The 17,980-nt window shown below is 42.0% G+C and overlaps 1 protein-coding gene across 2 annotated transcripts in view; it reads right to left on the bottom strand.

Moving 5' to 3' along the window:
• Positions 1-17,980, bottom strand: part of LOC122799866 (core histone macro-H2A.1) — a 1,011,703-nt gene that overhangs the window by 469,880 nt on the left and 523,843 nt on the right. Inside the window, exon 6 of one of the 2 annotated variants that reach the window (XM_044069221.1) lies at positions 11,828-11,918. The exons of the other annotated variant lie outside the window; for it this stretch is intronic. Within the exon in view, the coding sequence (XP_043925156.1) occupies positions 11,828-11,918 (91 nt within the window). The remainder of the gene's footprint in view (positions 1-11,827; positions 11,919-17,980) is intronic. 2 annotated transcript variants of the gene reach the window in all.

Below are 17,980 nucleotides of genomic sequence, written 5' to 3'. Positions count from 1 at the left end.
TGTAGAAGAAATGGATGCAGGGTGCTATCCATTTGGAAATGGTTTGCTTGGAGATGGCTTTGCCTTATGCTCCTGTAGCAAAGCTAACCAGCAATTGATCAGACTTTCTGAAGGATTTAGTCCTGTCCAGATAGAATCTGAGCTGTCTGTGCACATCTAGAGAGTGAAGAATCCTTTCCCTCTTGTTCTGGGGATTAGGAAAGAAGGTGGGCAGATGAACGGATTGGTTGAGAGCCACACTGGATACTACCTTAAGCATGAAGGATGGGTTAGTTCTGAGGAATACCCTGTCTGCATGGAGGATGATGAAGGGTTCCACAGCCATGAGTGCTTGCAGCTCAGAGACTCTTCTGGCTGAAGTGATGGCCAGAAGGAAAGCTGTCTTCCAGGAGAATTTTTAGCTCTGCAGAAGAAGCTGGTTATAAAGGGGGCAGGGTGAGCTTTTCCAAGACAAAGTTAAGGTCCCAAGCTGGCGTTGGTGTCCTTCTGGGGGCCTCAAGTTGTAGCCCCTCTGAGGAACTGTTTGATCAAAGGGTGTGAGAAAAGGGGCTGCTCAGTGGGAACATGAGCCAAAATAGCAGAGGCATGAATTTTTATAGAGGAGAAAGAGAGACCACTGTGTAGTAGGTCAGTTAAGTAATCCAGGATGAGAGGGATGGAGGGCTGTGCCATATTGAGTCCCTTAGCCTGGATCCAGGTGCAGAACGTTTTCCATTTATCTGCATAAGACTTTCTGGTGGTACGACATCTGGCCTCATGGATAACATCCAGAACCTGTTTACTTAGAATGGCAGATTGGTTTGGGGTTAGGGAATAAGCCAAGCTGCCAAACTGAGTGTCTGCAATTTGGGATGCATGAATTCCCCTTCTCTCTGGGTCAGGAGGTTTGGAATCTGAGGAAGATGCCATGGAGGCAGCGGGGACAGGCTGCGCAGCAAGGGGTACCAGTGCTGTCGGGGCCAGTCTAGAGCTATAAGAATGGTCCTTGGTTTTACCTCCCTTATTTTGAGCAGTACCTTGAGGATGACAGGTAGGGGAGGAAAGGCATTGACCGACAGACTGATCCAGGGGAAGGACAGGGAATCCACTTTCCAAGCCATGCAGTGATGCTCCCTGGTGCAGAATTTTCTGAGCTGATGGTTGGTGTGGGAGGCAAAGAGGTCGACCTTCGGGGTTCCCCATTTCTGAGTTATTAGAGCGAAGGTACTTCTGTTGAGTTGCCACTCGTGTGGGTCTAGAAGGTTTCTGCTTAATTGGTCTGCCAGAGAGTTGAGAGAGCCTGGTAGGAATTGTGCTAACAGGTGTAGTTGCATGGAAGAGGCTGTGAGCCAAAGGGTAATGGCCAGCCTGCATAGAGGGCAGGAGTGAGTCCCTCCCTGTTTGTTGATGTACCACATCACAGTGGTGTTGTCTATTTTGATCAGTAGAACCCCTGGAGAGAGAAGAGATTTGAAAGTTATCAAGGCATGCTGCACAGCCATCATCTCTTTCTGACTGATGTGCAGAGGGATTTCCTGAGGGCTCCATTGGCCCTGTATGCACCTGCCATCCAGGTGTGCACTCCAAGCGTAGTCTGATGCGTCTGTGGTGAGTGTCTAGGTGGCGGGGGGTGGGGAGAAGGGCAGTCCCTTGTTGTGGGAGCATGCTGTTGCCCACCAAAGAAATTCCTTTCTGAGACAAGGAATTATAGGTAGATGCGTTTCCAGGTCTTGAGAGTGTTAACACCAAAGACTCTTTAGGTACCACTGAAGTTTCGTCATGTGCAGTCTGGCACATGGAATGAGTAGTATGCAAGATGCCATGAACCCCAGAACTTGCAGGATCTTCCTTGCAGATAGCTGGGGCCTGGTAGCTAGTTGAGAAAAGTAGGTTGTTAGGAAAATTTGTTTCTCTGGTATAAGGAATGCCATCTGGGATGCTGTGTCCAAACTTGCTCCCAGGAAGATTTTCCTTTGGCTGGGCACCTGTTTGGATTTCTTTTCGTTGATTGTGTATCCTAGGGAGATTAGTAGTGTCTTTACAAATGCCAGGTGATTGAGCAGCTTTTCCTGGCTGTCTGCCTGAATAAGGCAGTTGACTAAGTATGGGTAAGTCGGAATATTTCTTTGTCTGCAAAGGCAATGGCTGGAGCCAGACATTTTGTAAAAACTCTGGGAACAGTAGATAAGCCAAAGGGAAGCGCAGAGAGCTGAAAGTGTTGAGATCCTGCCCTGAAGCGGAGATATTTCCTGCATGGTTCCCTGACAGGAATGTGGAGGTAGGCCTCTTTTAGATCCAGGGTTGCTAGGTAAGCGTCCTTGGAGAGCATGTGTAGCAGCTACTGGAGGGTGAGCATTTTAAATTTTGGGATCACCAGGAAGGTGTTTAGAACTGATAGATCGAGGATGGGGCACCAGATGCCCCCTTTTCTGGGTCTATCTGTTCAACAGGAACGTGCTCTACTGCTCTAATAGAGAGAAGGGAAAGGATTTGCTTTTGAGCCTCTGCCCACTGATATGGTGGTAGATCTGGGAACCCTTTTGTGGTTGGAAGGGTATGGAAGGAAAATTTGTATCCCTGAGACACAATGTTCAGAACCCATTGGTCCTTGGTTATGGTGGCCCAGGTGCTTGAGTGAAATGAGATTTTTCCTCCTATGGGTAAGTGAAGGTGGGCAGAGGGGGGAGGAGGAGGTGGTGAGTCATTGTGAGTTCTTACCATAAGGGGGTGGCTTAGAACTCCATGGTTTTGAAATGGAGGTAGTCCACTGCTTAGATGTCTGCATTCCCTGGGGCTGCTGTATGGGGGGGGGTCTGTTTCCACGGAGCCTTGGCTGGGCTGGTTTACTCGGAGCAGGAAAGGACCAGTGCTTGGAGGGACAATGCCTGCTGAACCTAGGGGGCTGGACTTGTAAGATATCCTTAACTGTTTGCATTGATTTTGCTTTTTCTTCCATCTTTTCAAGACCTCTTCTGCCTTAGTGCCAAATAAGTTATCTCTGTGCAAGGGAGCATCCAACAATTTAGATTTGACATGGTCTGGCAGGGGATGTTCATTAACCCATGCATGTCTTCTAATGACAGATCCAGTGACTGCTGCCCTGCAAGAAGCTTCTAGGGCATCAAAACCACAGCGCAAAGTGTGTTTAGTTACTTGGCTTGCAGAATGCATTAAGTCTTGTAAATCTTTAGATTCTGCCCAAGCAGGAAGGGAAGACATTTTTTTGTTTAAGGAGTTCAAGGGTATGTTGCTGAAATTTCAGCACATGGAACTGACAATCTAGTGCCCTGACAGCAAGAGTAGAGGAGGTGTATACTTTTTTACCCCATCTGTACAATGCTCAGGAATCCCTGTCTGAGGGTGTGGGATTCTTAGCAGAGGTTGCTTTAATCCTTTTTGGCCCTTGATAAATTACCTTATGGTCAGCTATTGGATTTTTAAAAAGATATTTGTGTGAGTCAGGACTATATAGTACCTGTCTGGTTTTCTGGGAGCAGGAGGTAGGGCATCAGGAGTCAAGCTGGATTCAAGGAAAACATCATCCACAGCATCCGGGACTGGGGGGATGGCCAAGGGTCTGTGTTGCGGAAGATCTAAGAATTTCCTGAGTCTCTTTTTAGACTGAGGGTAATCCTGACTCTCCCATTGGAAATGCTCTCTTAAAGTATGCAGGGTTTCCTCAAAGGAAAAATCCTCTGGGGGAGAGGCTGAAGGAATGGAGTCCTCTGCATCAGAAGCCTCATAAGTAGAGAGGGGTTGCATGTCGTCATAGTCAGATGCATCAGATTCATCTGACTTTTGTTCAGACAAAACTACAGGGGACAGATCTCTTTTCCTTTTTGAGGGTGTAGCTTGGCTTCTCCTGATCAGCATGATAAGGTCTTCCACCATTTTAAGCATTTGAGACTGAGGCAAGGTAGCAGGCGCCTGAGAGTGGGTCATCAGTTTCTTGGGTGTGGTTCGAACCCTAAGCCTAAGAAACTCGGTCGTTTTTGAAAGAACAGTAGTCGCGAAAGAAGACGTCAGTTTGTGTCGAGATTCGGTAGTGCGAAGGACTTCCTTGGAAGCTGGTGCCTGCTCAGCGGCTCCAGACCCATCCAAGGTAGAGACGACTGCAGGATCCTTAGTCAAAGAAGAGTTTTGCGGCATACCAGACTCCGAAAGGGTCTTGGTAGCGGCCTGTGTATCAACAGAAGCGGGGATCAGGGGCTGCGAAAGCACCTCACTGAGTACCGGAAGACTGACTACTAGCTTAACAAAAGCGTTGTCGGAAGGTTTAGACCTGTGCGGTCTGTCCCTGTCTTTATCTTTACGTTTTTTCAGAAGATCTGCTGTTGGATGGCTTACCAAACCCATATTGGAATTCGAAGACTGTAAATGAAAATATCTGGCTACAATAAGGGCCTGACAATGGATAGTTCTGGCACTGAACAAAGCACAATGAGGGATGTCGTGGTCTCGGCCCAAACAAGTGACACAGTAAGAGAGGAAGTCTCAGTGTGGTATTTGTTTTCTACAGGCAAGACAATTGTTAACTTTTTCTGACATCAGTTAGTGCAAGAAGAAAGGATCCCCAATGGGGTACTTAGCTTTAGAAGACTTCAACTTCAATTCGGAGACAAAAAATCAGGTAGCGGCCGACCGGCACTGGTGCAAACTGCTTCTGCTTCGGGCTCCACAGCAAGAAAGACTGAAGTAAAAGCGTTGGCTGCCTTACTTTATACTACTGATGACCTAACGTCAGTCCTCAAGCAACAGCAACCGACGCAGAAATACTAAGCCTCTGGTATTCAGGCCGGCTGAGGGCTACCCTGGCAAGGATAACCCAAATGTGATGACTGCAACAGTGAAACACGAAAAACATCAGCTACAGTTATTCCCCTCAACAAAGGTGGCTTAGCAACAGACTCAGGGAATTACAGACCCATAAGCCTGATCAGCCTCATCTGGAAGGCCATAAAACATATCATTATGAACCTCATAAATAAAGACATAGGTGACCTCCAAACCCTGGACCCTACCCAATTTGGCTTTGTGAAGGGCAGACCCTGCCTGTTAAATCTGGTGAATTTCTTTGAAAGTGTGACGAAGGCCATTGATGAGGGCAAATCTGTGCACACAACATACCTCAACTTGGCAAAGGCTTTCAACACAATCCCATATTCAGGCATTACTGATAAACTTAGCAAACTGAATGTAAACCACTTTGTTGTAAGATGGGTTGCCAACTGGCTCACAAATTGGACACACACTATCAAAGTGGGTGACTCCACATCAACCAGCAGACCTGTTATCAGGGGCTGCCACACGGGTCAGTGCTGGACCCTCTACTGTTTGGTATATACTTCTCAGAATCTCAGGTTAAAACTAAAGGGTTGTGGCTGACTAAGTTTGCAGAGGACTGCAAACTACGTGCAATCATTGAATCCCCAAAATATGTCAGCATACTCCAGGATGGTCTCACACAGACCAACAACTGGTGTATTACTCATGGTTTCAAACTGAATGCAAAGATGTGCATCATCATTCCCTTTGGCACAAACCATGTCCTTTTACACTATCAAATCAATAACAATACCCTAAGTACCCATGAAGTGGTAAGGGACCTGGGATCACAGGTTGACCTCAACCTTAACTTCGACCACCAAGTGTCTACCATTGTAAGGAAAGCATTCCATGTAGCTCACTTGATTAATAACGGCATCGCCTCGAGAGCAAAAGAAGTTATAACTCCCCCTATACCTGGCACTTATCTGGCCCATAACTGAGTATAACTCCCCATTTGGTATGTATAGTACTAAGCATCTACAGCAATTACAGAGCATACCTCTCAACTGTACTGACTTTCGCAGAATGTCCAGATTTTTGCCTCATATTTTTGGTCCATTTTTCATAAAACTGTGATTTTCTGGTAAATTAGTGGCAAATCATTAAAGACTGAAGTTAGAAAATAATGACAGACATTTGAATTTCAGACTTCATACCCTTCAGAAAATTCACACTAATGCAAAACCTTTCTAAGTTTCTAAGAGCAATATTTAAAAGTTGCCTCTATTTTTGGGACTTTGTCCCACTTTTATATATGGCTTTGTCCAGATTTCTTGCTCTAAGAGGTTGAGAGGTATGTTAGAGAGACCTCAGAGGTTTCTAACAAAGAAGCCTTACAAGGACAGACTAAAATCCCTGTCACATTACTCTGTATCATATAGACTTCTTAGGAGAGATATATGCCTGGCCTACACAGCAACCCAAGACCCACACCTAATGAACTTAATGCACATCCGTAAATCAAATGGGTCTAGGGATAACCGTTCCAGGGACTTAAACATGGCCTGCGACTTAAATGGGACATGCTGGAGGGACAGATTTATCTTCCAGTGACTGCCACTCTTTGGAACAGGCTACCAATTCATGTGAAAAAGAGCAGCTCTATGACGCTGTTCAAGAGGAATCTGAATGAGTGGTTGGGGCACGTAAATTCTTACCGGGGATAACACCCACAACCCTCGTGGACATGGACAGTCATCACTAAATGCAATCTTGGGTATTGACTAGTACCTTTAAGGTATTACATTGGGTTGAAATAGCTAGGCTTAAAATGACCTCCAGGTCAATAGCCTAGTAATCTCCTATGATCCTATAAATGAATAAGCTGTTCTGATGAAAACAGATGCAAACCCCACCCATAACAGATAAGTACTCTTTTTCAAGAGAAATCATTGTTTTACTTCTGCACTGTATAGCAGTCTGTGACTGCAATGAAGATTAAGAGATGTTTTCAACCACGACAGAAGTATTCTTGTTTATTTAGAGACATTCAGTTTCTAGTAGCACTTATGGCATCAGGATATTTTAATTATCCTGTTCATCACTCTACCAGTGCTTTTTAATAACAACTTTCCATCCAGGAAAAAATAAAAGTATTTTGTGCATTCGATAAATGAAATTTAACCAAACTAAAAGTTAAATAAATGACCAAATGAATGCCCTGTTTCAGCAGTGTAGCATACTGTGCTCTGCCCCAGCTAACATATTATACAGTTTTACAAGTTCTTGCAGTAGTTCTAAGATTCTGATGTGGTCAATTCCACTTCAGCACAACCTAGGATATCACGTCCCTCATGTTCTCCCTTGTATATAACTGTAGAAAAGGTCAGAGTTGGACAACATCCAATACCTTTCCTATACAGCTGGTTCACCATACCTGAAGCAAATGAGATACTTGAGTCGCAGGTTCTGCAGCCATGAGACCAATTAGGCAAGGGTCAACAATACCAGGAAATCCTGGGAATGAGATACTATCCACTGGTCACTCAAACAGGGGAAAAAAGCAATAGATCTGACTGATGCACCACCTATGTTTTATAGTTAACACCTTGGTGAACATTCTGGGAGCAAGACGCAGGCTAAGACACATCAGTACAGAAAATTCTAACCATCAAAGCAAACCACAGAAACCTCCTTTGGTATTTCAAATTCTTGCCTGCCAGTAGAAAACCAGTATATCTGTTAGCACCATCCTATAGCCCTTGGAAAGTAGTGGCTTCAAAGCATCCCTGCAAAGGCAGCTGTTAAAAGCTTATTTGGCTTAAATGTGTTGTGTTTGGACAGTATTTTACATATGCAGTGAATCTTGATGCAAGTGGAATAGATGATTCAATACAAACCCCACTGGTTGGGCCGTACTGTGAAATCAACATACAGTCCTGGATGTCAGAAAGGAAACTTCACAGGAAACACACTGGAGAAATGTTTATGAGACAGAGGGGAAGTGCATGACCAGATATTAGAAGAGATGGATCTTTATTCATTATAGTCCTGAAGGTACAGACAACAAAATGTTAAGGGTCATACAAATATTTCAGTAAGGCTTCCAATAGAAGTTAAAGAAAACTGATTCCTAATGAAGCAGATATCCTGGAAACACTTGGTCATCTTTTCAACAGGATTTAATGAAGAGAAGCCAAGCTTGCATTCTTTGTTCTGCTAACTACCCGATGCTATTGTTGGTGACATGCAGGCTGTGCCATTAAAAGGTTTTTATGCCCTCCCAATTGGCTTGTTTACACATCAGGAAGTTTCAGCACCATCCTCAGCTGTATGGTGCCTTTAATTTCAATAATATGCAGGCACCATATGGTAAGATGGGAAACAATTAAGTAAATATCAAAGAGAACAGCACAAGCTAAACCCCTGATGTCAATCCAGAGGTTGCACTGGGAATATACCCCACTACAAACAGCCAGAGGAACAAGTCCAAGCTATTAGATGAGGCCTTCATGTTCTATAAGGAGAGACAAGACAACAGCTGCTCAGGCTGTGTCTACAAAAGGACCATTAGGCATAGGTGACAGGGTTTAATGCTTGAGACAGCAGAGTAAAAGGAACTGATTGGGAACACTCCACTGTGTTTGCAGCCTTGGTGTACTACCTTACTACCAGTATGAGACAGGCCACACATGACACATTCTTAAACAATGTGACTGGCACAGTAGAGGGCTGTGACCAAATTATGGCACTGCAGTATGTCATGATGACATCCAAATGGGTGCCTCATCCACCTGGGGTAAATCATCTGTTGCCATATACAGCATCCACATCTGTGGTTGTGTTGTGCTGATGTGCCATCTTTCCACGTGGAGTTGAAGGAACTGCTTACCCTTGCCTATTTGGGCCTACGGGACATAACCAGAGATATATGATGCATTGTGACAACACTGTTCAAATGAGGTCATACTCCTCCTTAACAACTGTGTGAAGAGCAGATGACACTGGCATGACATCTCTGTACTATCTGCCCAGCGTTTGCCACCACAGTTTCATACTACATTCTTGTTGGTGGAGGAGCTGTCTATTGCATCAATCCATTGCACTCAGAATAGTGTGGAGGAATGGTACACATGGTTTCATGCACTGTGCTGCATATGTAACACTGACCTGAATGAACTGCTGCCTGTACAAGTTAGTGAACAGCTCTGTGTGGATAGGCTCAGGGAGGCTGTCCTTCATGGTCTACTGCCCTCACTAAAGAGATGTCATAAGGAGCACCACAATGCCCTGTACCAGCTGTTGAAACAAAAAGCATTGTACAACATAACTGATTCTTCGTGTCACTGCCCACTACCTTTGGTTGTGTCACCTGGTTTATGTCTCGCAGCCACCACTTCTGTAGAGCTCCTCTGTTCTCTTTCTGTCCTGTGTGAACAAATCATCCTGTTTAATGAATTCTGTATCTGACTACCTCATATATCACCATAGTAATTCTGGAATGTGTGCAAACCAGTGGATAAATATCCATGCTGCTACCTGTATAATGGATTATGATACCTACTTCCATGTCAGCTCATTGTCATGTGGTTTGCACATGCAATTCTGAATGTCTGTATACATGGACATATGTGGACTGCAAAGACATTGTCTTTTCTGTGGATCTTTATGTTCTCCTCATATGCCACTGTATGTGGGTTTTCACTGTCTTTATAGTTGTTGGCTCTGGACACCATGCATATGTCAATGTCATTGGCCTGTAGATTCTTTCCTGTACTGTGACAGTGCCCCTGATCTTCTGTTTTCTTGTCTCTGCAATGCGTCCAAATGTCCCATTGTTGAGGACCAGCATCACCCTACCTTTTTCCCAACATATGGCATGTCTGGAGTGGGAGTGTAAGCTGCTTCATTTTATTGAATCTACTGAGATTTTTAGCCACTTGGTGTTTTGCACATTGCACTACTGACTTCTGTGTTTGGAGTAACTGCCCAAGTGGCATACACATTGGTCTTGCCTGGATTTTGGTCGTCTGTACTGGCTGCCACACTTTATTTTGTGAAAGCTGGATTACTGCTGTGGCATCCTTATGCTGATTTCCATTTTTACGATGGCTGTGGTGAACTGGCCGTACTGCTACTACCTGTTTTATTTTTGCAGTATGTCTGTTTCTGTTAAGAATGCCTAATGAAAATGTGCACTTGGGTCTACTGCTGCTCTCTGCTGCTGTGTTTTGTGCTGAAGCTAATGATCCTGTCCTTTGTTTTTTTCTGTTCATGCTCATGTGAGAGTCTCCATTTGTATTCTTGGTGAACACTGACAACTAGTAGTGGTTCTGTTGTGTTTCTAAGTGCTTCCTGAAAAGTTGTCTAGTCGTGTAGTAAAGCCTGCTGTAAGATGAAATCCTTCAGTTGTTCATTGGTTTTAAAATGCGATGGAACAACCCTATCCAAAAGGCCCAATAATTAAATTATAATCTCCTAGTAGTAAATAATAATACCACCAGAATTTTCTGAGTGCCTTGCTTCGGACTACCAAGAAACTATAAAATCATTTTCAGCCGTAGCATATGAAAACTATTTAACTCTTTCTTTTTTAATTATTTTATAGTGTTAGCAGGCAACTGATGTTGATCACACCTGTTCTTACACCCAATATAGGATTATTCAGGCAGACAGAGGATTTGTTTTTTTTTTGTTAGCCTAACTCCAACCCCTTGAAAGCTGACGTATGCACCTGTGATGCAAGGGTCTTCTGAGCCATGTCCAAACCATGTACATTCTTCCACAAAAGTACAGTATTGACTAAAATACATGCACATTACTTGGCAGAGTGAAGTGAATGTTCCCAGCCCATACATTGCTTGCTTTGAGATCTAGGATCCAGTGAGTATCAACAATGCAGGAAATAGGGCTACTTCCCTTCCACATTATAAGTGAGGTGAAGTGAAGTCAGATGCTCCATTCTACCCTTCCTGAACAGTCACTAATCAACCTGGGGTCTGCAGGGCTATAGTAAAGGCTTTAGCAATCTGCACCACACACCTGATCCATCAAACCCCATTCTTCTGTATACATCTAAACACAGCTACACAAGTGCTCCATATAAACAATTACACTATACACACACACACACACACACACACACACACACACACACACACACACACACACACACACACACACACACACACACACACACACACTGTTTTTATTCCCAGCTACCACTACTGAAAAGTGCATCTTTAAAAGAAGTACTAGCTGTCATTTAGTTGAAAAATCACCCATATTTATGTTAAGCAAAACCTGTCAATTCAGGAAAAAAAGAAATGCTTATGGCTACCCTGTCCATCCTGGACTTTACTCCCCTATTAGGCATCTTAATCTGCAGCAGTAACAGTTCTCAAATGGCTAGTTCATCGCTGTACCATTGGGGATCTTAGCCCAGTTTACCAGTTGCCCCCAAGCACTATCTCATTCAGTGACTTGCTGAAGGTTATACATCAGGCAAATGAGGACTAAGAGAATTAAACTTCTCAACACAAAAGCTACAACACATAGCCTTAAACCTCTGTGCTAACAGCCAGGCTTAAACGAAGGTTATGGAATCCACACCTACAACATAGCAGTACCTGCAGCAGAGTATTACTAAGATTATCAAAATGATGACTGCAAAACTTAGACAATGAAACACTTTATACGCTTCTAGATTACAGCAACTAATTGCCTGGAAATTTTGCAGTAGTAGAAAGAATTCTAATTGCTCAACAGAACTGTGAAAAAGTGTTGCCTACTGAGCAAATGCTTGTCACTCTGGCCTTAAATCTACCTGCCTACTCGGAATCTGACTTTAATATCTAAGTTTAAAATATGACCCATGAGTATTGGTTATTATAAACTTCTTTAAATGTTTAACACATAACTAATATTAGTTCATTAGAATTACTTTAGTTACAATAAATTTAAAACTGCTGGAAGCAAGAAGAAAATACAGACCTGTAAATCTGGAGAGAGAGCAAGCTTTGCTTCTGATTAGAGAGCATGCTCACACATACAAAACCTGCTGCAGTTAACTTTCCATTACCTACTTCACCACCGGTGTAGAGATCTGAGTTTGTCGGGTGAACGACAGCATCACTGTCGATCAAGGAAATGTCAGCCTGAACAACTTGCAACTACAACAGGCAAACAAACATACATCAACAAAGTTGTGAAAGAAATATAATAATGAATATCACAGTCTGTCAATATTAGCAGTGCCAGTGTATTCCTACCTTTATGAGACAAAAACAGTCGAAAACATGTTTGGAAATCATGATGCACTTTAAGGGAAGCTAAGGGACATTCTGGGAATATGGTATGAAATAATGTTTTATAAACAACAATGATAGTCAAAATTCTGTGCACTACTTTTTTATACTTTACAATGTTGTAATGGAGGTTTGCTAAATGTCTTGACCATCTGCTCATAAAATGAAAATAATTAGTTTCTCCATTTTATCACTAGCTGAAAAAAATAATCATTATAAATGCCTTCCATAATACAAATGTTATCTGGCATACAAAACAATGTTTTAACCTCAAAAGCAGTGTACAGCAAGGTTTTACTATAGTAGCTGTGTTGCACATCTGCAAATAATGACACTAACATGATAGCAAATAATTCTGTACACACCCTGACAATCAGACTGTTTTGTTTCCACCTGTTCTTCATTATGTGCTGTCCCAAGGAGTGATAGAACCAGTTCCTCCTTCCCAGGTGGGAAAGGTGTTTTAGTCAAGGATGTTCCTTGTCCCAAACAAACAAAACATTTGGAGACCATTCTGGATCTTTCTTTCCTAAACCTGTTTGTGATAGTACCCAAATTCAAAATGATGTCACTTCACAACCTGTTGCTTCTTCTTCCTCTTTCAAGTTTCATGGTAATAGTAGACTTAACAGATGCTTATCATCACATTCTTACTAATCCAGACTTCAGGCATTTCTTAAGGTTTTGTGTGTCTGGAACACATTATCATTTATCTGTCTTACCCTTTGGACTATCCACTGCACTAAGAGTATTTACAAAGTGCCTATCTCTAATTATAGCTCACTGCAGGCTACAGGGTATCCACATTTTTCTGTATTTAGATGACTTGCTTATCTTTGCAGAGTATTTTTCAAAATGTCAGGAATCTCTCTTGGATGAGAAATCGCTTGGAGAAGCTGGGATTATAAGAGAACATACAAGTCTTTCTTGACTCCCTCACACAGGACTGTTTTTGGGATGTCGCCTGCACACCTCAGTTCAAAAAGCTTTTCTTCCACGGGAAAAAATAGATCTTTATTTAAATCTATTTCTAAGGTTTTCCACTCAGTCTTCAGTCACTGTGAGGGAATGGCATCTGTGATTCTTATGATACCTCTGGCAAGACTCCATATGAGAAAGATACTGTAGTATCTGAAATCTCTTTGGTCCCAGTATCAAATATTTTCAGATCCCAGTGCTGGAGTTTGTCAGAAGAAAAATCACTTGGTGGAGACAACAGATACGCTTAAGTTAAGATATCTCATTCTCCCTCCCTGTTCCAAGCAGTCAAAGACCTCAGATGCTTCAGACTTTGCTTGGGGAGCAGTTTCAGGAGAGGAAAACATGTAGGGAGTGTAGGACACCAATGACCGATGCAAGCACACAGATATCAAGGAGATGCTTGTCCTGATCAAGGCACTCAGTTCTCTGAACCATCTATGGTCCCCTGGACCTCTTCAAGTGGTTACGCACAATACCACAGTGATGTGATACATCAACAAGCAAGGGAGAACTAGGTCATATCCCTCTGCAGACTAGCCATGTTGGCTTGGGATATAGCTTCACTGCTCAATTTCACTATACAGGTGTTCTACAGTCCATCAAATCAAAATTGTGTGGCTGACAAACTTAGCAGGATCAGGGCACATCCTCATAAATGGAAATTAGATATGGAGGTCTTCCAAGACTTGATCCATCTCTGGGAAGTTCCTCAAATAGACCTCCTTGCCTCCTCACTGAACAATCAACTAGCAAAATTCTGTTCCAAGATTCTATGCAAGAAGGCCTAGAAGACAGATGCCTTTTATTTTATTTTCTTTGGACAGGAATGTTCCTATATGCCTTTCCACCATTTCCACTAATATCCAGGGTATTTCTGAAGATTCAGAAGGAATCACCCAAGACCATTCTAGCGACTTCCTTGGCTCAGGCAACCATGGTTAATCCCTTCTGTTGGAAATGGCCAGGGGCAATTATCACAAGCTTCTCACGGAATGGATCTACTACACAAGAACAGCTGTGTTTGATACACCCCAACATCAATCATTTTCAACTGGCTGCCTGGATGATAGGGTCTTAATTCCTTTTAGGCAGCTGTTTTCTGAGGATATACAGTAGGTACTAATGGACCCAGAAAGTCTGCTACTAGAAAATAATATATTAGCAAATGGAAAAGGTTTTCTAGTTGGTGCCAATAACATAACCCGCACCCATTCAGGTCTAGTTGTTTTCTGGTTTTGCAATATTTGTGTGATTGACTATCCTATCAACATTCATTTATTGGCCAATTCAGCATGTCTGCCCATGGATCCTACTCTTTCACGGCAGTCACATGAAAAATGTTCTTGAAAGGGATTTTGCATAAGATGCCTTCAAGTAAACCAGTGGCCCCTCCTTGGAATCTTATCTTTGTTTTAGAGAAACTAACACTTGCTCCACAAAAACCAGCCATCTGGCTGACTTGAGGTTCTTACCATAGAAAACAGTTTTAATGATTGCTCTGACCTATGCAAGAAGGGTATATGAGTTGCAAGCTCTTATGGGGATTTAATCTTATCTCATTTTCCCTAGGGACAGGGTTTATTTGAGAACTAATCCTTCTTTATGCATAAACTGTTATCTTTGATTACTTTAACCAAACTATCATCTCCCTGTTTTCTTTCTGGAACCTAAACATGAGGGAGAAAGTATAATCCATACATTGGATGTCCACAGAAAACTCAGTACTATCCTGACAAAACTAAATCTTTTAGATCATCAGATTAATTGTTCATTTCTTGTGAAGGTAAGAAGGGACAACAACCATTATCAAAACAGACTATTTTCAAATGGTAGTCTACGGCTATTATCTTTTGTTATACTCACCATAACAAATCTATTCCATAAGAGATACGGTGCAGCTGAAATTCAAGACTCACTTCCTTGGTATGACTATAAAAATGGAATGAAGTACAGTCCTACTTTTAATCAGTTCTGTACAGTCTATACTAGAAAGCACCATTTTGAAAAGGGGCATAAAGAAAAGCCAAATGTATTCTAAACAACTTCCATGTTTTTTCAAAAGAAACATAAAAAATGAAACTCTTGTTGGTATTATTAAAGTGAAAAGAGTTGCTATACTAAGTCTGAAAATGCATTAAAGGCACTGAAAGAGTGCCTCTGTTGCTTCAGGTTATACTCTGGTATTGCTTTCCAATGTAAAAGTCTTGCAAGCCTAATTTCCACTCTGAAATCACGTGGAGGGCTCCACTAGCCCTCATTAATATGCAGCCCTATCTTATGAAACCAAGTGTGGTACGGCTGCTTCATAAATGAAATCCCACAAAGAATACAGATGTCAGACCTTAGATTGTGAAAATGTATTAATGGAAATTTATAAAAACAATAACTGAGTTGGTATTATCTTTCATATGGTGTAGAGTTTATATTAGTATAGAGCTATGCATAGAAAGGTTTAATTAAAATAACATATTACATTTAGGAACAGATTTAAAATGTATCTTCTATACAGTATTATATACAATGTTATACAAAAAATGGTGCCACTGAATAAACTACTTTATTGCAATGTATTAAGAAGAAAAACAAACGATGCACAGTAAAGCATTTTTAGTGGCTGGACTATGGAAAAACATCTGTGCTCTGTTGTAGCAAAAAATGTTTAGGATTTAATATTTACTAATACAATATGAAAACTAATGTTGCAGAACAAAATGTTTTAATGACAGGCTTATGGAAGAACTCGTTATGTCCCAACATATATTATTATTGGTAAGTACTAGGCTAACTGCGCTTGTGGGCAATTTTAAGCCTAGTGCATTTCCCTTGCAAAGTTGTGAGTCAAACCATGCACCTTGTGTCAGTGAAGTAACCACCTTAACCATTATATCAACCCCCAGTCCCACTCGGATCACTGGATTCAGAGTGTAGTGTACTAACCATTACAGAACAGAATTAAAAGTTATGTACTCACCATAACTAAGCATCTGTGTTATCCATTTTCATTTTGCCTCAACTCATAGGTTCGGATCCAATCCTCAGATCCAACTCTGCCACATACTCCAGACTTCAGATCCAGCTTTCAAGTTCCTCCCTCTAGCCACAATGCCCTATTCCATCCCCATTACCTCAGACTGAGTTTGTTGTCATAGGCCCTATTGCTAGACAAAGATAGGAACAGGAGATAGATAAATGAAGGGCTCAAACTCAGAACTGTAGTTTCCAACAGGTAGTCCTATAGGTCTCCAAAAATGGAAGGATGGGGAACAGATGGGAGAGAAGCTGAGGAAGAATGTAAATGGACAACACAGATGCTTTGCTATGATGAGTGCATAACTTTTAAATCTGATATTGTCATTTTCATTTTTCCTTAACTCATAGGACAGAGTCCCCAGCTACGTTTATCTTTGGTGGCCATTATGGAAGGATATTCCTGAGTACTGCCGAACCAAAGGCAGCTCTGTTTCTAGCTATAATATCCAATTTGTAATAAGTAACAAAAGTATGCACATTGGACTATGTAGCTGCTGCACAAATCTCATCAATACATGTTCTAGACCAAAAAGCAGATGAAGCAGCCATGAATCAGGTTGAGTGAGCCTTAGGAGGTTTAGGTAAGGCCAAAACGTATTGAGAATAAATCCAAGAAATATAGTCTGTAATCCATTTTGCTAAAGTGGTCCTGGATACTGGAAATCCTAGTATTTTTGGTGAAAAAGAAACAGATAGTTGGTCTGATTTTCAAGTGTTTTGTTCTGTGAAGGTAGAATCGTAGTTGTCTGTGTACGTCAAGGAGATGAAGCACATACACTCCTCTATTCGAACAATTTGGAAAGAAGATTGGTGGTAAATGAATAGACTGGTTACTGATATTTTCAGGGACCACTTTGGGAAGAAAAGAAGGGTGTGTCCACATGGTAACCCTTTCTTTATGGAAAATGATGTAAAGGGTTTTTGAAGAGAGACCCTGGAGTTCAGATATCCTCTTAGCAGAAGTAATGGCTACTAAGAAGGCTGTTTTCCACGAAAGGAATTTTAAACCAGTGTTAGCGGAAAGTTCAAAAGGTTTCCAAGTTAGACCTTGTAGCACAAGTGTGAGATCCCACAGAGGTGAGGAATCCTTTACAGGTAGTCTGAGAAGAAAAATACCCTTTAGGAAAGTTTGCATAATTTGAATGAAGACAAGGAATAATTTCTGTCTCCTGTAAAGAAATTAGAAATAGTTGCTAACTGTAGTTTAATGGTAGAGAAACTAGTCCCTTCTTTTAAAAGGGTAGCTAAAATTCAAGTACTGCAGAAACTGGAGCAGAGAAAGCATCAAGCTTATTGTTTAATGCCCAAAGGAAGAATATTTTCCACTTGCTCTTATAGACTTTCTTAGCAGACGCTTTTTGTGAAGCCAAGATAATAGTATGTACAGGAGAAGAAAGCCTGGGCTGTCCAAATATTACTGGAAGTGGAGAAATTATGCAGTTAGTTTGAGGGCCTGGATACTGAGATGTTGGATCACTGATGGGTGAGACAGGAGATCTGGAGATGGCTCCAGTATCCATGCAGGATAACAGAGGTGAGACCATAGGAAGGGAAACCATACCTGTTGATGTCAGAAGGAGGCAATGAGGATGACTGAGCTCTTCAACCAACTTCCTTTCTGTAGAAATTTGGGTATCAGTGGTAGAGGTGGAAAAGCAAAAAGGAGACTGGGAGGACAAGTGTGGACTACAGCATCTCTTGGTGACTCCCCCTGATGGCGAATAAGAGCAAATTACCTGCTGTAATTGTTGTGGGGAGACACAAAGAAACCACAGCAAGATCCTTTCCACCACTGATTGATTGAGAGACAGACTGATTTTCCCCAGGATATGCAGTGCAACCAGAAAGCAGTCTGATGAAATCATCCATTCCCACACTTTCATTGCCGACTCTGCAGAGGGGATAAGATCAGGTAC

The sequence above is a fragment of the Protopterus annectens genome, chromosome 4.part0 (assembly GCF_019279795.1).
Source record: "Protopterus annectens isolate FY-2018-M chromosome 4.part0, PAN1.0, whole genome shotgun sequence".
In the NCBI taxonomy this organism is placed as follows: domain Eukaryota; kingdom Metazoa; phylum Chordata; order Ceratodontiformes; family Protopteridae; genus Protopterus; species Protopterus annectens.
The sequence above is the reverse complement of the archived record's forward strand: the minus strand, read 5'-3'. Positions and strand labels throughout refer to the sequence as shown.